This window comes from Miscanthus floridulus, chromosome 14 (genome assembly GCF_019320115.1).
Source record: "Miscanthus floridulus cultivar M001 chromosome 14, ASM1932011v1, whole genome shotgun sequence".
In the NCBI taxonomy this organism is placed as follows: Eukaryota; Viridiplantae; Streptophyta; class Magnoliopsida; order Poales; family Poaceae; genus Miscanthus; species Miscanthus floridulus.
Window position 1 is genome coordinate 13,180,980 of NC_089593.1, and position 25,395 is coordinate 13,206,374.

Consider the following 25,395-nt stretch of genomic DNA (forward strand, 5'->3'; position numbering starts at 1 on the left):
ATATTCTTGTGAATTGGAACTTGTAATGGTAGTTTATATAATGCTCTTGTGCTTGTGGTCAGATTTGAATTATATATGTTCTGGTCAGATTTGAATTATATATGCATATGTATATATGTTCTGGTCGAATTGGAATTGTAAATTTGAATTTTTTTATGGAAAAATGTACTGTAGGGGCGATTCTAGACTGAACCACCCCTACAAACACCAGTCGCGTCTACAAAATCGATTTGTAGGGGCGGCTAATAACACCAACCGCCTCTACAAATCGATTTGTAAGGGTGGTCTGGGAACCGCCCCTACAAATGCATGATTTGTAGAGACGATATGGTAGGGGCGGCTGGCTGAGCCGCCTCTACAAAGCCTCACCAGCCGCCCCTAGAAACCATTCCTGTAGTAGTGTGCCTTAATTGGTTAGCATCTCACGTATGGAGGTTTACATTAACATGATTCCTCACTACAAGTTCATCCCCTATCTTAATATACAAGTCATCCACGTCATATCCCAGTAAATTATCCACGTCATCGTCCACTGATAATCATATCATCGTACCACACTAACTTTGAACCTCTTAATGCAGACAATCCACATCACCTCCACTAAGCTAAATTACTACTTTCAATATATAAGAAATACAAAAGACATTCATATATTACTGATTTGAAAAATACTTGGTCTGACGAATTAAAATCACCATATAATCTTTTTTTACGGAAATGACCATGTAATCATGTGAACATTCGAGTGGTGCGCACACTTTGATGTTTTGGTATTTTTCCCATATCTTTCTCCTCCAGACTTTAGTTTTAGTGGTCTTTATTTGTTCGAAAGCTTGTAAAAATATTTACAACTTGAACCTAACATCATACAATTTTTATATACTCTAAATCTAAATTCATAAGACAAGTCCTATTTATTCTTCTTTTTATCATGGCTTTAATGTTAGTGATCTAAGAAAGGTTGTGAAACACATCTTGGCATTCATGTTAGTCCAAGTGATTAGGTTACCATTTCAATCACCGAAACCATTAAGAATTGTGGCAAGGTCCATGTATCTATAGTGATTAACAGGGATGGTGACTTAAGGTGCCGCCCTATATATAGTAACATTTACATAGGTGGGCATTGTCGTATGTTATGCTTTGCTTATGATGATTTTCACAAGCGGTGACTTGGTCGTTCTTCCTCTATAATTGAAATAGGGTCTATGTCGATTGATCCTTTTTACCATAGCTTGGTATTATCTCAGATTAAATTAGATACAACAATCAGAGAAGTATATGAATGTTAGGAAACAACGAGGAACATGCAACATGGATAAAACAAAACAGAATTCGTTGGCCCTAACTAGCCCTTAGCCAAGATAAAACTATAGTCAAATTTTACTAAAACAAGCATAATTAATGATTCCAAAACATGCCATCTTTATACGGAATATTCTAGGTCCTCTTTTTTGCTGGTTTGTTTTTTATTTGGCCAATTTAGACTCCTAGTCACTTCTTAGAACACACCCCTTGACAATGCAACATAGTGATGATCATATGAGAAGACCGGTCCATGAAGTTAAATTCTATATTAATTGGTTTGTGATAATAGTTTAATGTCATGGTTTGGTCCATTTAGGCATTTGGCAATTTGTGTTGAAAAAGATCACATGTAAATTCAACTTCCATAGCATTTCTGACATGCTACACATGGTAAACATGCTTTATTGATTCTCACATACATATATGTATTAGAAGTTTAGAAAACCAAAGTACATAGCCATCTAGATGAAGGTTGACAATAATATTTTACCATACATAAACAATATTGTAAAGTGTGTACATATATAGCTCCACAGTAACACACAGGAGAACATAGTATACTTTATTTTGTGGTAGCCTACCACAAAATAACCATAGAAAATGAATTTTTGGCATGCTCGTTCGGTACCCTTGGTCTCTCTAGAAATTTTATTTTAGAGGTCAATATAATCTCCATGCGGCAGAGGAGCACATATGTGTCCATTACTTAGACTTGTTCGCCGGTCTTGTAAACTACGCCGGCCTTAAAGTCGGCAGGGATGACATCATCGACAACACGGTAGCCACCAGCCTTCACAGCGAAGCGGAAGGAGATAGGTCCCTTGATTGGCTCCTTGCTGTCGAGGGTAAAGGTCTTGGCTGGCGACTCCTTGAGGTCATCCGAAAAATCCGTGGCGCCCTTCGGCTTGACGGACACCTTAGAGATGGCGACGTTGGTGATGAGGGATAGTTTAGTGGACCTAGAATCCTTACCGATCGTGAGGGTGAGCTCGGTGCCGCATGACCCGCTGGCAAACAGTGCCACAAATGCCATTGCCGCAAACAGGAAGGAGAAGGATGAGGAGGTCATTGGTGAGCTAGCAAGTAAGTTGGCAGAACCTTGTTTATTTCTTGATCGATGGAGAGGGATGGATGGATGTGGGATGTGTGTGGGGATCGATGTTGTAGCAGGCCGCTGCGTATTTATGGGTGTCGGAGGCAAGCAAATTAGGCATGGACGTACGGTGAGCCCCATAACTACCGGAAAAACGTCCTTTGCCCAGAGCCGCGATTTTTGCCGAGAGCAAAAACGCGGGATCTCGGCAAAGAAACCGTTTGCCGAGCGCGGCTCTCGGCAAACACGGGCCGTCGGGAACTCACAAGATTGCCGTGGGCCTGCATCTTGGCAAACAACAACTCTCGGCGAAGTGGGCCATTTTGCCGAGAGCCCCGCTCGGCAAAAAATGACCTTCGGCAAAATGGGCCTTTGCCGTGGGCCGCACTCTCGGCAAAATCAGGCTCTCGGCAAAATATTGCCATGGGCCCATCGCCGTGACTTGCCCTGACGGCATCACCACTTTGCCGAGAGCCCCAACGTTATGGCTCTCGGCAAAACTGTTTGCCGAGAGCTGCTCTCGGCGAATATTTGCCGAGAGCCCCTCCCAGGCTCTCGGCAAACGTGGTTTCTATATTTCATGTGCATGTGTTTCTCTTCTCTTAACTCTCTCCAATTAAATTGTTTTTTCTTTCATATGCTCCAAACTTTTTTTCTCTATACACATACTACAGGTTGTACTCAATATTAAAATTTTGTGTATTTTTGTAATTATTTGCTATATATAATTAATTAATTGCATTTCAAGGAGTTTTTTTAATCGATTAAAATTTGAACAGCGATTGATTTAAACACGGGAACAAATTAAGTAGAAAATGATATTCATGCTATTTATGCATTATTGGGGGCAAATAACATCTTGTTGACGTTTTTTTCACCTTTTATTTTACGAATCGAAGACCACGAACATATGTCGCCGAACGATTTACAAATTCTTAATAAAAGGAAACGAATTCGGAAAATTGTGATATTTGCAATGAAGTCATGGTATCACACTTGGAGGCTGTGGTAAAAAATTGAAAATGTTTCGCGCAAGTGGTTGCGTATGATTCTTATAATCTGAGACATCTCCGAATAAGTTTCATAAAGTTGAGAAGGATCCACTAGGATTTTCAAACAATGTCACGGTCGAATTAGTTTTGGAGTTCCAAACTTTTTGTATAGCCATTAGAGAGCATAAGTTGCAACACGGCAAAATTTTGTATTTTTCCGGAGCCGTTTGCTATTTATTAATTTTTTTTGGATATTCTTTGCCGAGAGCTTCAGGGGATTGCTCTCGGCAAAGCTTCTTTGCCGAGAGCAACTGGGCCCGCTCTCGGCGCAGATTTCTTTTTTTTTACCTAGCCTGGATCAATGGTTTGCCGAGAGCTGGCTCTCGGCGAATAGGTTTGCCGAGAGCTGCTCTCGGCAAATATTTAATTTTTTTTGAGAAATATCATTTTTTGTTCAGTTTGTTAGACGAATAAAAAATATTTAAAAAAACTTTTGTTTGAATAAATTTTTTTTGTGCAGTTAGCTAGTTAAAAATTTCGAACGAAATTTGAAAAAAAAAACTTTGCCGAGAGCCGGATCGGGGGGCTCTCGGCAAAGGTGGAAGGTTTGCCGAGAGCCTCCCAGATCTGGCTCTCGGCAAAGTGCCTTCCCACTTAACCGTTTCGGGCCTTATCTCTCTCACTCTCTCGCCGCCGCAGCCCCAAAACCCACTCCTGCTCGCCCCAGCCCGCCACGCCGGCCACGCGCGCTGCCGCCACCGCTCCGCCCGAGCCTCGCCGCCGCCGCGAGCCACGCCGTTGCCGCGAGCTACGCCGCCGGCCGCCCGAGCCACACCGCCACCGCAGCCCGGCCGCGCGCACTGCCGCCGCCGCTCCGCCCGAGCCTCGCTGCCGCCGCGAGCCACGCCGTCGCCGCGAGCTACGCCGCCGCCCGAGCCACGCCACCGCCGCAGCCCGGCCAGCCCGCCCATCCCGCCACGCCCGCCCACGCGCGCCGGCGGCGGCCGTAGACCCGCCCCAGCCCCTCCATGGCCGACCAGGCCGTCCAAGCCCGCCCAGCCCTAGCCACGCCACGCCCCGGCGCCGGCCGTGCCCCTCCTCTCCCGCCCCACCGCGCGCGCCCCTCCTCGTCCTCGCCCTCGGGCTCGTCCTCGCCCGTGCCCTGACTCGCCCTCGCGCGCGCCCCGATTCGCCCTCGTCCTCGCCCGTGCCCCTCCTCGTCCTCGCCCTTGGGCTCATCCTCACCCGCGCTCTGACTCGCCCTCGCGCGCGCCTCGACTCGCCCTTGGCCTCGGCCTCGTCCTCACCGTCGGCCTCGTCCTCACCGTTGGCCTCGCCCTCGCCCTCGCCATCGCCGCAAAGAGGAACAAGGTATACTAAGTAGTATTAGTGGTAGTAGTAGTGAGTAGTAGTTAGTAGTTGTAGTAGTGGTATTAGTAGTGGTATTAGTAGTAGTTAGTAGTTAGTAGTTGTAGTAGTGGTATTAGTAGTGGTAGTAGTAGTTAGTGTAGTTGTAGTTGTAGTTGTAGTAGTTAGAGTAGTAGTAGTTGATAATTAAGCTGCATGTGGTTCCTTGATATATATGTGGTTGTCGGCCATCGTGCCGTGGTTTTCTTTTAGGTTTGGAAACCTCACCGTTCAGGGGAGATGCTGCCGAATTTTTGAGTTGACGTTATTTTCCTTCTTTCTTTCTTTTTGCAGGAGCCGGGTCGGAGTACCCCGGTGTCCCCAGGTCTGCCCGCACCGCGTCGCCTCGCCACTGCACCGACCCACCATGGCCTCGCTAGCCTGACTTCACCGCCACCTGAGGTATAACCACTCTTTCTTTGTCCTGGTCATGTATCTCCACGTAACCCAGTTAGGTGTCTCCCGTTCGAAAGAGATACGATTAGAAATATGCAGATCTTTGCATATCAATAACCGTATCTGTTTCGAATTGTCCACGTTTTTTTGGACAGCCCGAGGATGCGCAGATGGTGTTAGTTTCCATGGTCTACTCCGATCCGAGATAGAGTTTCGACAGTACCTTCCTGTTGTTCTCTGGATACACAATCTCCCTGTCGGGACGTGTATTTGGAGAACAGCGGGGAGGTGATGCCGAAATTCTATTTCGGATAGGACCAGACCATGGGAACTAACACCATCGACGCATCCTCGGGTGGGATTAGGACCTATCCTTACCTATTAGATGGTAGGAACGACGTGTAGATGCAAGTCCATGGTTATATTTATTACTTGGTGATATATATGTTAGAGGATGGATGACCGTGAGTGGATGTACTCGGGCCGCCGGAGCGCCCGTGAGATTACCAGAGAATGGGTCGACAAGACCGAGGCTTTCATCAAGCAAGTATTTGACCAGGCTCCCGGAGCAGCGTGCCGTTTTTTGTCCCTGCATCAACTGTAAGAACAGAAAGAGGCAGACAAAGGAGGTGATGACTTCACATCTGGCTAGGACATGGATTTATGAAAAACTATACCCAGTGGACCCACCACGGTGAAGCCGATCGTGTGAGAGAGGAGGTGGTGAGACCACAGTGTCGAGGATTACAATGCTGATGCCGGGGTAGCAGCTTGGTTAGATGACTTTCACGAAGCACACTTCGCTGAAGGATGTAGGCAGCAGGAGGAGGAGGAGCCAGAGGCAAGCGCAAAGGCGTATTACGACATGTTGTCTGCGGCAGGGAAACCCCTTCATGGCCACACACAGATTTCAAAGCTTGATGGCATTTCACGCTTAATGGCCTTAAAGTCCCAGTTCAACCTCAGTCGAGAGAACTTTGATGAAATGTTGACAGTTATTGGCTCCATCCTTCCGGCCGGTCACCTTCTGCCACAGAACATGTACGAATCGCTAGAAGGTCCTTCGTGCACTTAAGATGCCATATGAGCAGATACATGCTTGTCCGAAGGGCTGCGTCCTCTTTAGAAAAGCACACGCGGATGCAAAGTACTGTCCAAAGTGTAAATCCTCTAGGTATCTGGAGGTAGACTCTGGTGATGGTGAGAAGAGGCAGAGTCTGTACCCTAGTGAAAATCCTACGGTACCTTCCATTCATACCGAGGATCCAACGGCTATTCATGACAGAGGAGTCCGCGAAACAGATGATATGGCACAAAAATGGAAAAAGATACAGTCCTGAGAAGATGGTACATCCAGCCGATGGTGAAGCATGGCATCACTTTGATAACATTCATCGTAACAAAAGTGGGGAGGCACGTAATGTGCGTGTTTCACTGGCAACAGATGGGTTCAATCCTTATGGAATGATGGCTGTCCCATACACTTGTTGGCCCGTGTTTGTTATCCCTCTCAATCTCCCCCCTGGCGTCTCCTTCCAACGACAGAATGTGTTCTTGTCGTTGATAATTCCTAGAACACCCTGGGAATAACATGGGTGTGTTCATGGAAGCCTTTGTTCGATGAACTGGTCCATGCTTGGGACCATGGTGTATGGACATACGATCGAGCTACAAAGACAAACTTCAACATGCATGTTTGGTATCAATACTCCATGCATGACTTCCTAGCATATGGGATATTCAGCGCTTGGTGTGTTCACGGGAAGTTTCCATGCCCCTTGTGCAAGGCAGCTCTGCAGTTCAATTGGCTGCAGAAGGGCGGCAAATATTCCGCGTTCGACAAACATCGACAATTCCTCCCTGCTGAGCATCCATTCAGACAAGACATCAAGAACTTTACTAAAGGTGTCATGGTTACAGACCCCGCACCACAGATGATGACCAGTGCCGAGGTTCATGATCAGATAGATGCTCTCCGGATCAATGAAAAAGATGGTAGGTTCGTGGGATATGGTGAGGAGCATATGTGGACTCATAAGTCGCCCTTGATGATGCTCCCCTATTATAACGACCTTCTTCTTCCACACAACATTGATGTAATGCACACCGAGAAGAATGTTGCCGAGGCGCTTTGGGCAACGATCATGGACATTAAGGATAAGACGAAGGACAATGTAAAGGCGAGACTGGACCTGGCAACGATATGTGATAGACCAAAGCAACACATGCAACCTCCTAGAAGCGGCAAGAAATGGACAAGGCCTAAGGCCGATTACAGATTGAAACCTGGAACAAAAGAGAGAAGTATTAGAATGGTTCAAAACATTAATGTTCCCTGATGGGTATGCAGCGAATCTGAGGAGGGGAGTGAACTTATCTACCTTGCGAATCAACGGCCTGAAGAGTCATGACTATCACATATGGATTGAGTGTCTTCTTCCGGCGATGCTCCGAGGCTATGTCCCTGAGCATGTGTGGAAGACGCTAGCCGAGTTGAGCTATTTCTTCCGCCAGCTTTGTGCCAAGGAGTTATCTCGTAGCGTGGTTGCAGAATTGGAAAAAATAGCACCTGTGTTGCTCTAGTAAGTTGGAGATGATCTTTCCACCCGGCTTCTTCAACCCGATGCAGCATTTGATTCTGCACCTCCCGTATGAGGCACGAATGGGGGGGCCCGTGCAGGCCCGTTGGTGCTATCCAATCGAGAGATGTCTAAAGGTTCTTCGGAAGAAATGCAGAAACAAATGCAAAATCGAGGCTTCCATGGCGGAGGCATTCATTTTAGAGGAGGTTACTAACTTCACACAAGCATACTATGGTGACAAGCTTCCTAGTGTGCATAATCGATCCCCCTCGTTACAATGCTGGTGAAAATGAATCAAAACTCAGCCTTTTCCAAGGGCAACTTGGAAGTGCGAGTGATGCGACCTCATTGTTGTTGAAAAACGAAGAGTGGCTCACAATCATGATATATGTGTTGACCAATCTTACCGAAATGGAGCCGTACATGCAGTAAGTGGCTTCTTGCACGAACTTGTTAATTAAATATGCCGTCAACATTCTGCATCCAACCTCCTTGTTTCTCGTTGTTACATGGAGTTTATTAATGAGAACTGGCATCTATCAAGGGAACCTACCCCGCAAGAACGTGACACCATTCTTCATCAGGGTGCGGGAAATGGAATTTCCGATTTTATTTCTTGGTTCAAACAAAAGGTACTATGCAATTTAGCTCGTTCGCCGATTGACATTCCCAGTTGCTTGTACATTCCAATTTAACGATCTATCCTCCTTGACCTTGCAGAGCCAAACCGATTTGACTATGAATCCAGAGTTGAGACAGGTTGCCAATGGCTTTGAACATAGGGTCAAGTCATTTTCTGGTTATGATGTGAATGGATACCGATTTCACACAACAAGACACGAGCAGAGCCGGCCCAATCGAAGAACCACGAATTCCGGAGTTTTTACTGGCGGCCTTGATGGGGCCGAGTATTATGGAAGAATCGAAGAAATATATGAACTTAGGTTTCGTGGTCGCAAACCTCTTAACCCTGTCGCATTCAAATGCCATTGGTTTGATCCTCAAGAAACGAGACGAAGTCCTTCCCTTGGGCTAGTAGAAATTCGACAGGATTCCGTCTATGGCGGAAAGGATGTCTATATTGTGGCTCAACAGGCCACACAAATTTATTATCTCCCCTACTCGTGCCAAAGGGACCCTAGTCTTCAGGGTTGGGATATTGTGCACAAGGTATCGCCGCACGGTAAAGCACCTTCCCCAAACGCCGAAGACTACAACTTCGACCCAAACACATATGATGGAGAGTTCTATCAAGAAGAGGGCCTACAAGGGACTTTTGAGATTGACTTAACCGGAGCTATGGAAATGGAAGTAGACAATGAAATGGATGTTGATGTGGACGAGGGGGATGAGGTGGAAAATGCGAAGGACTTGGCGTTACTTGAAGGATTACATATTGGCAATGTCAATGATGACATAGTTGCTCCTTTGGAAAGTGTTGAACATTTCGATATGGCTGATAGTGATGATGAGAGCTATGATCCAGCTAATCCCGATGGGGATGATTATTTCTAATACATGTAATATTATGTTATTTTGAAATTATGCTTTATTTATTTTGCATCTCTTTATAATAATGTCTTGTTTATGATCTATCTAATCTGATCTTATTGTTTATGTCTTCTAGGTGATTGTGCAAAGATGGCAGGCCGCAGAGCTTTGCGGGCGGTCAGGTCGCTTTACGACATGGGGGGCAGTACACCAGGGCCCTCAGGTGAAGCTGGGGGGTCGGCACCACCTCAGGGGAGGAGGAGGAGGGCGGCCGAGAGGAGGCCTAGGGCGCCACCGCCTCAGCCTGCAGCAGCAGCAGCACCAGAGCCCGAGGAGGAGCGGGAGGAAGAGCAGGTGGACGAGCAGGCTCAGTAGGGAGAGGCCGAGCTGCAGGCCGAGTAGGAGGCCGAGCAGCTAGGACGAGCAGGAGGAGCGGGAGGACGAGCAGGAGGCCGAGGCAGGAGGTTCCAGTTCCACCTGGAACCTCGGGTGTCTACCAACGAGGTCCGGCGAGCCTACCTGAGCGGCCGATACCTGATGCTCTACGCCCGGTCATTCGACCCATTGGGCAAAAGTACGTAACTTTTACATTTTTTTCGCTCCTACATATGATAGAATCACAATGGAAACTAACAGTTTTTTCTTAATCACTTACGCAGGTCTTGGAAGGTCGTGGTCCCAGGTGCTCACAAAAGGTTGCCCAATGGCATCCTGGGTCTTCTCTGCAGGGAACACTTCCCAGGCTTGGTTCGCTACGCCGAAGCTCTGGAGCCGGCCTACACGTACGAGCACTACGTCGCCGCCCCTGATGCGGAGGACGAGACGGGCCGCACGTATGAAAGCGTGGCGGAGCGGGTTATGTGCGAGTTTTGGGTAAGTCTTCCTCCCACTACTTTGCTCAATACATTGCATTCGCCAGAGTTTCTTGAACCAATGTATTGATACATCTTTTCTATATGCAGGACTTCTTCAAATGCGCCGAGGACTACGAGGCGAGGGCGGCCAAGGCGTTGGCCAAATCTTTTAGAGGTCGCATCTCAGACATGCATTACGAGGCGCGGCTCCAGGCCATCATCGATTACTGTGCCGTCTACGAGCATCGGAAGGTAAAGAAAGAAGATGCAAGATTAATGCATCTGACCAAAGAGCAGTACCTGAAGGTAAATATACAACATCAATATTGATTTCTTCTGAGATTGGGTAGGCTTGAATTGTTCTTATATCTAGTCAATGTACTTGATGTCGTACAGGTGCCTCCTGGCTGGTGCGCCAATAAAACGCGGGCCTGGCAGATGATGGTCGACAGGTGGGTGAGTGGCAATTGGGCGGATAACCACACCGTCCTCCGGGAACGGCGTTTGCTGATGCCAGGTGTATCACACCACCAGGGCAACCTTAACATCCACGAATTCGGGGCTAGATGGGTACGTGACTTGGTGTAGCTTCATTTATTCTTTCAGACATTTATTCCTGCATGATTTATAATCGTCTTGTTTTTCTCGCAGTCGGCTGCACATCAAAACCAGCCATGTGGAGAGCTCAAGTCATGGGTTCTGGCCCACAAGGGCAAGGCGACAGACAACATCGACTGGAACCCGGACGACCCAGCCGAGTCGTTCACCAACGAGAGCATCCCCGAGCGCATCAGTCAGTACACCGAGGCGGCAAGGGGAGTCCATGGGGCAGACTGGGATCCGCACACCGCGGACATTGACGGCGACATCAGTCATGAGGGTGGGAGGAGGCAAGAAGCATGGGCGGTACCTCATCGGCAACAGCACGCTCGACCCGCACACCACTCCCACTCTCTCATAGGTCCGGACAAGCAGCACGAGCGGTAGCGTGCCCATACGCCCAAGGCAGGACACTTCGACGCATCGTGTGGCAGCACTACAGGTTATTTCTGTTTTATTCGTCGTTCATTGGTTTTACATTCCTCGAAATTGCTTGTAACAATGCGGTGAAAAATTATAGGCCTAGGTGCATGCGCTCGAGGAGCATAAGGCTAGGGTGGAGGAAGAGCGACAGAGGGAGCGGGAGGCCGAGCGACAGAGGTGGGAGGCCGAGCGGGCGAGGTTTGACGCCTTGGCTCAGTACGTGGCAAGTCTTGGCGTCACGATGGGTCGTCCAGCGCCACTAGAGTTGTTCGCTCCTCCACCGCCTTACCCATACCCGCCTTACTCATACGTGAGTTCAACTTCTCTAACAAAAGCTCTTTACTGTGCATGTCGGCCATCGTGCCGTTGATATGTGATGGGAGGCCTTCGTGCCGTTGATATATATGTGTGCCGGCCATCGTGCCGTTGATATGTGGTGGGTGGCCATCGTGCCGTTGGTTTTCTTGCAGGTTTTGGAAACCCCACCGTGCAGGGGAGGTGCTGCCGAAATTTTGATGTGTCTAGGCTTAGATTACAATTTTATACCTAGTTCTGCAAATTTTGACTTGTCTACGCTTAGATTACAATTATATGCCTTAGTATTACTATAATTACTAATTTTTCTTCTCCTTTGTGCAGAATCAATCGGCGGGTTCGAATGATGTGCCTGAGCAGCCGTCGTCGGGAGGGTCGTGGCACCAACCGTATCCACAACTTCCGCCGCATCAGCAGCCGTCAGGAGGGTCGGGGTACCAGCCACATCAGCAGCCGCATCAGCCGCCGTCGGGGTACCAGCCGCCGCATCAGCAGCTGCCGTCGGGGTACCAACCGCCGCAGCAGCAGCCGCCGTCGGGAGGGTCGGGGGGGTGGGAGCCTTGGAGGTGAGCCTGTTGTTCTTCATCATGTATTAGCACTTTGTGACATGAACTTGTGTGAGATGAACTTAGCACTTTGAGATGGACATGTGTTTAGATGGATGACATATTTGTGATATATGTGATGTGGATGACATATTTGTGATATATGTGATGTGGATGATGTGTTATATTTGTGAAATATGTGTTGTTGAAGCTGGAAATATAAACAAAAATAAAAAAAATGCTCTCTGGACTCTTTGCCGAGAGTAGGGCTCTCTGGGCTCTCGGCAAATCTTCCTCTTTGCCGAGAGCCTAGCTCTCGGCACATCTGCCTCTTTGCCGAGAGCTTGGTTTTCGGCTCTCGGCAAACCTATTTTTTTTTTTGAAAACCGCCTCCGCAAATATTTGTTTTTTTTAACAATTCTTTGCCGACGGTCGCTCTCGGCAAAGAAGCTGTCACACCGTTAGCGTTCGGTTGGCCGTTACTAGGGCAACCCAGTTTGCCGAGAGCTATAGTTAGCCGAGAGCCTTGACATTACTCTCGGTAAATATTTTGCCGAGAGGGGCTCTCGGTAAAGAATCCTTTGCCGGTAGATGTTTTGCCGACGGCTCTTTGCCGAGAGCTGCTCTCGGCAAATAGGTTGCCGAGCGTGAACTCGTCTTTGCCGAGAGCTTCGGGCTCTCGGCAAAGGCTGGGAGTCTGGTTTGTTTATCGGTGGACACTTGTTCAATTGCCACAAATAGATCTGGGCTAGGCATTCCCGGTTGTCTTGTTGTCAGTCAAAAGAAGTGCAGGACATGCAGACCTGTCAGAAATAAAGCATGGGCATGTAACCCTCAACGTTTTTAAAGTACTGTTTTAGAGTAAAATACCATACAAGTCACTATTCCCCTTGACACACTTAAAAATTTAGTACTCCTTGTATCCCAAAATATACAACGCACACCCATTACAAAATTCAAATCTGTTAATTTACACCATGTTCGATTGATCGTATTAGCCATACTTATCAGCCATGATACAGTGTTTTTCTCTCATAACAAAATAGCATCAGCCGACTTATAAGCCACAGAAACGATCAAGTGAATAGGGTGTTAATTTTTGGACCAACACTAATACTCGCTCCGGTACATTTTATCTGGCGCAAGTTAGAATTACACGGTCTTCTAGATTAGACTTTGACCATTCATTTGCTTTATATTATATTATTTATGCTTATAAACTTATAATCATTGGATAGTATAATTTCTTACAAATCTAATCATATAAAGTTCGTATTATAATAGTTAAATATTATTAGCCTAATTATTGGTCAAAGTTTTTAAAGTTTGAATCTTGATATGCGTGTGCGGAGGTTGGTGATTGTCTCCGGCTTCGATCGTGTTGATTACGAGGGGTTCTTGACCTTTCCCGACGGAGAGCCTAAAGGTAATCTAGTGGATTGCTCGTGGCTTGTGTGATCTTCATCTTGTGTTGGTTGTGTAGCACCCGATTGCAGGTTTGGCATGTGATGCCAATTAGCGCGTGAACCTCCAAGTGAGTGAATCGCCACAATGAGTAGTAGCTTGATGGCTAGCAAGTGAACCTCGATAAAAAATCTTATGTCATCTTGTCCGAGGATTTCATTGGCTATCTTGTAATTGATTGATTGGCTCCATCTTGTGATTGGCACACTCCTCGACACGTCGGCATAAACATCACCACCTCTCTTGTATTATATTCTTAGTATAGCTAAGCTCTTTGGAGTAATTAGTTTTGAGAGCTAGCTTGTGTCGGGTCTAGTGGTTAGTGAGGCTCTTTAGTTAGTCTTTGAGAGCTCACTAACTTAGTGTAGTGACATAGCCATTGTGTGGTTAGAGACTATAGATACTAGAATTGTGGTAGGTGGCTTGTATTTTTAGTAGGCTAGCGCAGCATTCGCTTCGCCTCATTTTTATCTAATCGGTTTGTTAAGTGTTGTTGTAAAATTTTTTATAGGCTATTTACCCCCTCTAGCCATTAGGACCTTTCAACCGACTTGGTGCATCTACGGCTGATAAGTTAGTTGGAGTGGTCCTAAGTCGGTTTGGGAGGTCCCACATGTCGGCCGACGTGGGTTATGGTCACCCGACGCCCCCCTGGCACGTCTGCCGTCAATCTTGAGTCGGTTTGGTGCTCCATGGTCCACATTTGCTTGGGTACAAAGTTTGGTCAGGTTTGGAGTTCGTTTCCTTCCTCGGTTTGTGGGCCCATGGATCCATGGGAGAGGCCACATGGACACCATCTCCACCCTTGATGATGAACCGTCATTGAATCAACGTTTAGGATGCCACTGGAGTGTGTTTCTAGATGGTGGCACGGATCAGTGGCGTGGACGAACCTTGGTTTTGGGTTCCCCATCATGGGTTGGCTTCACCCAGCCCTCCATTTGGTCCAATAGCATGACCAAGGCCTCCCTAGAGTTCTCCATTGAGTGTAGAGGCTATGGACCAAGTTTGGGGGCCATTGGACACAAGTCTAGGTCGCCGGACGCCGGACGCCTTAGGGGGTTGCCCGACGTCCATCTCTGCCAAAACTCTGCCTGACCCGTCTTGCAATCTTTCGGAAGGCATAACTTTGTCATCCGGACTATGAATTGGGTGAACCAAAACTCGATTCATGTATCTTGATGAGCTTTTCGACATGGTGTAGTCAAAATGAGCATTTGATGATGTGTTTGTGCATGTATATGGCCATCTTGTTCTTACACTTACATAGTCATCACAACTCATGGAAATGGTTAGAAATAAGCCCCGTGACTATGGTTTATGTCATTTATATGACCACATTAGGCATGGTTGATGGTATAAAAAGGTCTGTTAAGTACCATCAACAATGGTTTGGTCCATTGGGCAATTTGTGTTGAACATGATCATGTGTAAATTCAACTTTCATTGCATTTCTGACATGCTACACAAGGTAAACATGCTTTATTGATTCTCACATACATATATGTATTAGAAGTTTAGAAAACCAAAGTACGTAGCCATCTAGATGAAGGTCCACAAATACTATTTTACCATACATAAACAATATTGTAAAGTGTGTGCATATATAGCTCCACAGCAACACGCGGGAGGATAACATAGTATACTTTATTTCATGGTAGCCTGCCACAAAATAAGCATAGAAAATGATTTTTTAGCATGCTCGTTTTGTACCATCGGTCTCTCTCAAATGTTTATTTTAGAGGTCAATATAATCTCTATACGCCAGAAGAGCACATGTGTCCATTACTCAAACTTGTTCGCCGGTCTTGTAAACTGCGCCGGCCTTAAAGTCAGCAGGGATGACATCATCGACAACACGGTAGCCACCAGCCTTCGCAGCGAAGCGGAAGGAGATAGGTCCCTTGATCGGCTCCTTGCTGTCGAGGGTAAAGGTGTTGGCTGGCGACTCCTTGAGGTCATCCGAAAAATCCGTGGCGCCCTTCGGCTTGACCGACACCTCGGAGATGGCGACGTTGGTGATGAGGGATAGTTTGGTGGAGCTGGAGTCCTTACCGATCGTGAGGGCGAGCTCGGTGCCACACGAGCCGATGGCAAACAGTGCCGCCAACGCCACCGCCGCAAGCAGGAAAGAGGACGACGAGGAGGCCATTGTTGATCTAGCAAGTAAGTTGGCAAAACCTTGTTTATTTCTTGATCGATGGAGAGGGATGGATGGATGTGTGTGGCAATCGATGTTGTAGCTGGCCTCCGTGTATTTATGGCCGGCGGAGGCAAGCAAACTAGGCATGGACGTACGGTGAGCCCCAAAGATCGCTGGCTGGCTTGTTTATCAGCGGACACTTGTTCAATTGCCAGAAATAGCTCTGGGCTCGGTATTCCCGGTTGTCTTGCTATTACTCAAAAGAAGTGCAGGACATGCAGACCTCTCGGAAAGCATCGGCATGCAACCCTCAACGTTTTCATAGTACTGTTTTTAGAGTAAAATACGGTACAAATCACTATTCCCCATGACACACTTAAAAAAATTTAGTATTCCTTATATCTCAAAATATACAACGCACACCCATGTCAAAATTTAAATCTTTCAACTTAATTTTCTGACCAACACTAACGTACGCATACTGCAATCCATATCTACTCTATCTATCTATCTATCTATATTATTATTATTATTATTATTATTATTATTATTATTATTATTATTATTATTATTATTATTATTATTATTATTATTATTATTATTATTATTATTATTATTATTGTTATTATTATTGTTATTATTATTATTGTTATTATTGTTATTATTATTATTGTTATCATCATCATCATCATCATCATCATTATCATCATCACTATCTTTATTATTACTATTATTTTTATTATTGTTATTATTATTATTATACTATAAAAGAGCGAAACAATAACACACCCCCATCAGGATCCCACCCATCCATTGTCTAGTCTTTTGGATGTGTTTTCAAAATTCAGTATTAGCCGATAAAAAATTCCACTCCGCCCTAACGAACGGGCCTGGATTGAACGTGTATTCTATTCTAATTTTCTCCGGCCACGCCAAGCACTGCTTTTTTTTAACATGGAAAGGCTTTCCATTACTCGTAACTTGCTGCCAAATCGTTGGCAACCAGTTCACGCATACAACTTGGAATACTGTCCAAAACCGGCACAGCACCCACACTCAGACTGGCCCCAAGGGAGGCGAGAATATCAGCTACCAAGTTACATGAACGAGGGATATGATTTACAGCAAAAGAGGCAAAGTTACAAGCCAACAAATCTTTCATCTCCCATATTAGTCCACTTGCTGAAGAACGATTCGTAGTCCGTGGACTTCATCGCCTGAGCCACCATGGAGGCGTCTGTTTCCAGGATCATTCTTTGCATTCCTAAATCAGCCGCCCTTTGTATGCCCTGCAAACAGGCTATAATCTCAGCATGAAAAGCTTCACCCACATTCTCCAGTTTACCATAGCCTGCGCTGATTACTCCACCATCCCACTCCCGAATCACGAAATTCCATCCTCCAGTTCGTTCGCCGGCAAAAAAAGCTCCGTCACAATTGAGCTTGACTGTGTTTTCCGGTGGTGGCTTCCATGATTTCCGGGCTGATGGCTGACTTACATTCTCCTTGGCTTGTTTAAATGGTGACCATTCTTCAGCATATGAGTTGATCAACCCTGCTAGATGGCTTCCACTTCTCTGCTGTCCTCCTTCCCTGACACTGCATCTTTCAGACCACCATATATAGAGAAGTGTAATCGCCCTGCTTTGTATGCCCGGTTCCAGTTTCAGGATTGCTTCCAATACCTCCCTCGCCGAAAGCATTTCCGCCAGTTCTTGTCTTACTTCTTCAAGCTGCACCTCTGCCCATATGTGACGCGCAGGCTTGAATTTGAAAAACAAGTGTGCTCCATCCTCATCATATCGCCCACACATGACACAGCTCTTATCAATTTTCACTCCACGCCTCCACAGATTGACTCCAAGCACAGCTTTTTTACTCACCCAGATCGACAATTTGGTATAATCACTAAGCTCTCATATGTGATTGGAGTGTATCATCCTCAAGTCTAGCAAGACCCTGTAACTTCTCTACTCCACAACCCGCTTAAAATGTCCGATTGGAAGGGTATAAATAGCCCCAAGCGAGCCAACATGCTGCTCCAGTGGTCATACTTCCTGAGAACACTAGATGATATGGTGAAATAAATGTAAACACTGGATTATACTGTGAATTCAACTAGATGTTGCACCAACGAACAATGGTAACATTTTTGTGAACATCGGAAGGTACGGTGACACAAAAAATGGTAATGATGGATCATCATGTGATCATACAATACTTTGTGCTTTGCTTCTTGTTGTTAGCATATGATAGAGTTAGACCTAATCAAATGCCAGATCGAGGCCAAAAAGATTGTCGGGGTAATATTTTTGGACCATTCTCACCCGTTGGACACATCGGGCCAGTTCGGGCTATTTCTCGGGTTTCCAAGGTTGGCTCAGGTTACAGGTAAAAAACATGGTTGAAGCCCACACAATGCACTTGTTGGGTCAGGTGGCCCATGAGCAATTCATACAATGGCCCTAAAATCCTTCAAACCGGAACATCCTTTGAAACTATTTTCAGGAAACTGGCTTTTCAATTTTTGGTCATACCTTTTTGCTTCGAACTTTGTTTCAAATGACCTTGTACAGTATAGAAAGCTTGTGACGTGCTGTGTAAGATTTTGCAAAAATACTTCACTTGACTAATAAAAATTCACATTTGATCATCATGTGAATACCAGAATGTTGCGCGCACTTTGATGCTTCGGTATTTGAGCCAGAGGTCCTTCTTCCAAACGTTGTTTCGATGGCAATACTGTCCATGCAGGATTTTGCAAAAATACTTGGTCCAGCGAATTAAAATGACCATATAATCATGTGAACATTCGAATGGTGCACACAATTTGATGTTTTGGTATTTTCCCATATCTTTCTCCTCCAGACTTTAGTTTTAGTGGTCTTTTACTTGTTCGAAAGCATGTGAAAATATTTACAACTTGAACCTAACATCATATAATTTTTATTTACTCTAAATCCAAATTCATAAGACAAGTCCTATTTATTCTTGTTTTTATCATGGCTTTAATATCTTTGTGTGATCTAAGAGAAGTCATGAAACACATCTTAGCATACATGTTAGTCTTAGTGATTGGGTTACCATTTCAATCACCAAAACCATTAAGAGTTGTGGCTAGGTCCATGTATCTATAGTCATTGACAGGGATGGTGACTTAATATGGCAGCCCTATATATAGTAACATTTACATAGATCAGGTGGGCATTGTCCTTATGCTCTGCTTATGATTTTCACAAGCGGTGACTTGGCCGCTCTTCCACTGTAATTAAAAATGGTCTATGTCCATTAATCCTTTTTACAGTAGCATGCTATTATCTGATATTAAATTAGTTACAATCGGAGAAGTATATAAATGTTAGAAAACAATGAGGAACTTGCAACATGAATAAAACAAAATAGAATTTGTTGGCCTTGACTAGCCCTTAGCCAAGATAAAACTATAGTCAAATTATACTAAAACAAACATAATTCATGATTCCAAAAGATGCCATCCTTATACAGAATATTCTTGGTGCTCTTTTTTGTTGGTTCAATTTTTTTGTTTGGCTTGTTTAGAATCCTAGTCGCTTCTTAGAACACACCCCTTGACAATGCAACATAGTGACGGTCATATGACAAGACCGGTTCATGAAGTTAAATTATGTATTAATTGGTTTGTGATAATAATTTCATGTCATGGTTGTTGACACTAGATATGGCAAATAGATAAATCCGCAAGCGCACGGATGTCAATGTAGCTTTCACCCGGGAGTATTCCAAGGTATCGAATTTCCACGGGGAATGTGAAGTTGACTAGTTAAGAAACAAGAGTGTCCAATGATAGAACAAGGATAGGTGATAACAGGTAGAGATGATCTCTGTTGTTTCTAAGATACTAAGGCAAGACTAAGGAAGGTTATATCATGATTGTTTACTTTGGGGCGTACCTGCCCTAACCTCACCCAAAGGGTTGATTAGGCACAAAGCACAATGAGCCCTACGATTTAATAACTAGAACCAACGTGGTGGAATACAGAGGATGGACAGAGCTATCACCACCTGCCACCAACCACAATCTATTCGGGGATCTAGCCGTAAATATAGACAAGCTATAGCCTAAGCACCATGCTTAATCTATAGACTCACTACTCCAATCAAGGCCTCGATGAAATAAGATCGGAGCACTCTAACCAAACGGTGAAACTTGTAAACAACAGAAATATAAACAACACTTAAGTAATGCAAAAGAACAGAGTTACCACACAGAAGATGTCGGACTTCACTCGAAGAAGAGCTTCATCCGCCGAGGCACAAGTGGAGAGGATGCCGACAACCCTGGCTCCTCCCCAAACTTTTCCTCACTCTCTCCCTATCTTCTACTTCTAAGTGGAGAAGCTACATAGCTTCGCCTTGTGACTATTCTACTAGATATGAATGAGATGATTACAAATGGAGATCTACACCACTATTTATAGCCTCCCAAGGTCGGTTCTTGGAGGGGGGTACTTGTAGAGAGCTGAGGAGGTCGGTTGGTAGGTCGGTGGCATCGATGGACCTACTTGGGCATCGGTCGACACTTGGATGCACCGACTTGGTGCATCTATGGCTGATAGAGCTCCCTAGAGTCAGTTGGAGTGGTCCTAAGTCAGTTTGGGAGGTCCCACATGTCGGCCGATGTGGGGGTACGGTCGCCCGATGCCCCCTGGCATGTCTGTCGTCAATCTTGAGTAGGTTTGGTGCTCCACGGTCCACATTTGCTTGGGTACAAAGTTTGGTCAGGTTTGGAGTTCGTTTCCTTCTTCGGTTTGTAGGCCCATGGATCCATGGGAGAGGCCACATGGACACCATCTCCACCCTTGATGATGAACCATCATTAAATCGACATTTAGGATGCCTCTGGAGTGTGTTTCTTGCTAGTGGCATGGATCGGTGACGTGGATGAACCTTGGTTTTGGGTTCCCCATCTTGGGTTGGCATCACCCGGCCCTCCATTTGGTCCAATAGCATGAACAAGGCCTCCATTGTGTTCTCCATTGAGTGTAGAGGCTATGGACCAAGTTTGGTGGCCATTGGACACAAATCCAGGTCGCCCGACACATTAGGGGGTCACCCGACGTCCATCTCTGCCCAAACTCTGCCTAGCTCATCTTGCAATCTTCTAGAAGGCATAACTTTATCATCCGGACTCTGAATTGGGTGAAACAAAACTCGACTTCATGTATCTTGATGAGCTCTTCAACATGGTTTAGTCAAAATGAGAATTTGATGAAGTGTTTTTACATGTATATGGCCACCTTGTTCCTACACTTACATAGTCATCACAACTCGTGGAAGTGGTTAGAAATAAGCCCTATGACTATGGTTTATGTCATTTATATGACAAAATTAGGCATGGATGATGGTATAAAAAGGTCTGTTAAGTACCATCAACAAGCTCCCCGACACTGAACCTTTGCTCGTCCTGAGTAAAGGATTCAAAAAAGACAGATGACTAAGTAAAGATTCAGGTGAATTTGATGCACAACTTTCTTAGGATATGATGTAAGCATAAAAGATATTCCAAGTCACATACTCATACCTGTGGGTTTTGAAATGGCTAGAACATCACCTTAGGCGGTTGAGAATTGGAATAGTTCTGACTTGAAGACATAGATCACTTCTCCACAAGTGAGATTGAATTTTTGACAAAATTTTTCAAAACAAAACATAGCTCATATTACTCCTCATATGTGGTTCTCTCAAATCAATCAGTGGTATTTGTGTATGTGTCCTCACCAAGATCTTTTGCTATTGCCTCAAGGCCCTACAACTATCGCTTATGTGGAGTTTTGGGTACGAGAACTTGAAAGGCATACTTAGAATGTTTATATTGTAAAGTCAAAGCATGGATCTATGGAGAAAATAACATACAAACATGATCAAGAGTGCAAGTGTGTGGATATGAGTGGAAGGTGGACTCCTTAAAGTTTCTCTCTCCAAGTCTAGAGCTTGAGAGCATGGGCTATCTTTGATGCTCATCCTCTCTTTTTTTTGCTCAACATTTTTTTCATCATCTTTTCCAACTCTTTTTTTCATAACATATAGCCCATGTCTATGTTTTAGACTTCTATGGAGAATGGAGAGAGATCTTGAATACATGGAGTCTTTATTTTGTGGAAAGGTGAAAATGCATGTTTTTGCTTACTCTCAGTGTAAGAGTATAGCATATATGGGTGGAGTGTATGTGATCTTGATCATGTAAGCATGGTGCTTCACTCACTAGGGTCACACAATTTGACAAAACTCAAAACAAAATCTAAGCAGCAAGAAAGTGTGGGTTTGTCAAGATATTGCCTATGGCTCTAGTAGGACATTTATACCACAGAGGAGTTATGAAGCCATGGTTTTAGATTTTGTTCAAAACAAAAGTCTCCAAAACACTTGATTAGAAAGAAGGACTAGTCTTGTCATCACTATATCACACTTCACAACAACTTAGGTAATGTTATCCTAAATAAGTAAGGTTCGCACAAGCATTAAGTGAAAGACAAGGAATAAAGATTATGCAAGCCAATCTCACAAGATAAGTCATGATCAAATCTTGGGGGTCATGTTTTAGAGTTCATCAAGTTTTAATAACATGAAGAAATTGGCTTTTTATGCATTCATTTTCAGGGAGATAAATGTAGGAGAGGGGTACCAAGATACAAACCAGTGTCTCATATTGAGATGAAGTCCAGTGAGTTGATGTTGATGTGTGAAAGTGCTTCAGTGTATAGCCTCGATGTTTTTCATCGGAGAAGTAGTTTAAGTTGGGGTTGGGTTGCTCAACCCCCACACCTGTTCCTTCGCATCTGTGCTTATTCAAAGACACAAAGGGTGAAAAGCAACATGGTTCTACTAGTACAAATGTACTAGCGAACCAAAACTTTATTCCTCTTATTAAAAAGCAAACATAGGCATATAACATGATTGGAAATGAAACAAAAGCACCTAAACATTTATCATGCCAAAGAAGGAGATCAAAGGTGAAGAAAAAACTTACCTATGTCATGTATATTATTAAGTCAAACAAAGTTCCTAGTGAAAGTTGTGACACTTCTCAAGCTAATCATTAGAAGTAATGATATATAATAAAAAAGGGGCAAATAAACTCACATTGAATAATATGTGATATGTGCAATTCATCATACCAAAACAATGTGGTGAGTGGATCTCCTTATGATTAACCCCCACAAGATAACATTTGAGATCATGAAGCTATTTTGTTTTATTTTATATATATAATATACTTTTAATATACTTGGACCTTCATGTGCCCATATTCTATTTGTTTTTTTTACTTGGACCTTCATGTGTCCAACTTTTTTTATAGCTCCATGTATCTCTTCACAAAAAGGCAAAAAAGTGTATTTATGAAGGAGATAGTTCAAATCTTTGAAGTGCCACTAGTTCATAAGGTCACAAAATTTATCTAAACTCAACATGACAATAGGTTGCACAAGAATAGGTTCATGTTTAAGCATTTGTTTTAGAGATGCGAATATAAAGGCAAAACATGACCATTCAATTTTAACATCTCAATCTACAATGTTCCTATGTTGGATTAAGACAAGACAAGATAGAAGAACATGTGCACAAGAATTTGAGCAGATTCATGTTAGTGCCCGGTCGGGCAACCTAAATCCAGGTCGACCGACCCCCACATATGTTAAAATATGGCTACAAGCTTTTGTGTAGACTTCCATATATCAGGTTAACATGAATTCAAAAAAGTTGGCTATGATTATGAACTTGATTGATGCATTTAAATGTGCATTTCATATGTTTGCTTGCATGGCACAAGTTTTAAATTAAAGTTCCATGCATGTGTGGTGTATGCTAGTTGTAGATTTGAATGATGAAATGAAAACTAGCATGCAAAGGTTGAGTAACTAGACTTGTGCTTATTTTATGAAAACTAGACCATTGCTTCTAATGTTGATCTCATGTGGTATTCTAGTTTTTGTGTATGTCTAGTTACTAATGGTGCAAAGGATGGTATATTGGTGCACTCCGATTGGTATCACGCCTCAAAGGTCCATCTCTTATACCTTAGCATCATTTGGTAGACATTACTCTCCCACAACTCAAATCCATGCATATGTGCAAGCTTCAATCCAAACTCTTAGCACATATGTAGTGGGAGCAATTGCTACCAATTAGGGGTTCATGAAACTTGTCCATATCAGTTTTACACATGGTAAATATGCTTGGGCAAGCAACAATGGATTCAAATGAATTTCAATTCACATCTTTGTGTAAGGGTTGTCATCAATTACCAAAAAGGGGGCGATTGAAAGCTCTAGTTTGGTTTTGGTAAATTGATGAAACCCTAAGTGCTAACCTAAGTTTATCTAAGTGATCATGAGATAGGTAGCACTATTCCAAGTGGTGGAGCAAATGAAGATCATGTTGATGGTGGTGATGGCCATGCTGATCAAGTGCTCGGCTTAGAAAAGAAGAAAGAGAATAACAAAAGCTCAAGTCAAAGGTAAAACTTGATAGGAGCTTTTTGGTTTAGTGATCGAGACACTTAGCGAGTGTGATCACATTTAGGATCGATAGCTTGTACTATTAAGAGGGGGTGAAACTCGTCATGAAATGCTGGTTATCAAAGTGCCACTAGATGCTCTAACTCATCATATATGCATTTAGATCTAGTGAAGTGCTAACACCCTTGAAAATGTTTGTGAAAATATGCTAACACACATGCACAAGGTGAAACACTTGGTGGTTGGCACATTTGAGCAAGGGTGGAGAAGTTGGTGAAATGGAGGAGCTGTCTCGGGGTGACCGGACGCTGCCTCAGGAGTGATTGGACTCAGCCTCCCTACGTCCGGTCAGTTTTGTAGTAAGGGCTGCCCTCGGTCTTGTGACTGGACGTAGCACAGTGAAAGTGATCGGATGCGTAGGACCTACGTCCGGTTAGGGGATGACGTAAGCTAACGTCAGTCGCTCAGATTGGCGCGCAGAAGGAGAAGAACTGACCGAACGCTAGCCTGGGTCCGGTCATGGTGCTTCTGACGCGTCCAGTCATGATTTTTTGCCTCTAGATGCTTACTGTAAGTGACCGACACTAGGATCTCATGGGAAGCAGCGCGTCTGGTCAAGGCATGGCAGTGGCTCATGCACATGGGCTGACTTGGCACCAGCATGTCCGGTCCTTGGGACAGCATGTCCGGTCATGACTTAACACATGGCGCGACACTAACTAGCCATTGGTGATCGACGGGCATAGTTCAAGGCAGGGACATGTGGCGCACATCCATTGACCAGACGTTGGCTTGGGTGCGTCCAGTCGCCCTAACCAGCATGTCTGATCGATGTGCAGTGGGCTGCTCTGTGAGCCCAATGGCTCTATTTGTGGGGGCTCTCTATTTAAGCCCCATGGCCAGCTCAAGCTCACTTTCTTGGCCATTTGTATTGACATAGCAACCTTGTGAGCTTAGCCAAAGTCCTCCCACTCATCTCCATTATTGATTCATCATCTATGTGAGATTGGGAGTGAATCCAAGTGCATTACTTGAGTGATTGTATTTAGAGGCACTTGGTGTTCATGTTTCCCTGTGGGATTCGCTTGTGACTCTTGGTGGTTGCCACCACATAGATGGCTTGGAGTAGTGTGGATCGTCGAGCGGAGGTTGGTTATTGTCTCCAGCTCCGACCGTGGTGATTGTGGGGTGTTCTTGACCTTTCCCCGGCAGAGAGCCTAAAGGTACGCTAGTAGATTGCTCGTGGCTTGTGTGATCCTCATCTTGTGTTGCTTGTGTGGCACCCTG

At 44.7% G+C, this 25,395-nt stretch overlaps 2 protein-coding genes across 2 annotated transcripts; both read right to left on the reverse strand.

Annotated features, from left to right (window-relative positions):
• Nucleotides 1-2,014: 2,014 nt before the first annotated feature.
• Nucleotides 2,015-2,341, reverse strand: LOC136503063 (pollen allergen Lol p 2-A-like). The gene has a single exon (XM_066498264.1). It carries the CDS (start codon nucleotides 2,339-2,341, stop codon nucleotides 2,015-2,017), a length of 327 nt encoding a protein of 108 aa, XP_066354361.1.
• Nucleotides 2,342-14,930: 12,589 nt separating this feature from the next.
• LOC136505788 (pollen allergen Phl p 2-like) lies at nucleotides 14,931-15,696 on the reverse strand. The gene has a single exon (XM_066500936.1). It carries the CDS (start codon nucleotides 15,620-15,622, stop codon nucleotides 15,260-15,262), a length of 363 nt encoding a protein of 120 aa, XP_066357033.1. The 5' UTR covers nucleotides 15,623-15,696; the 3' UTR covers nucleotides 14,931-15,259.
• Nucleotides 15,697-25,395: the final 9,699 nt, after the last annotated feature.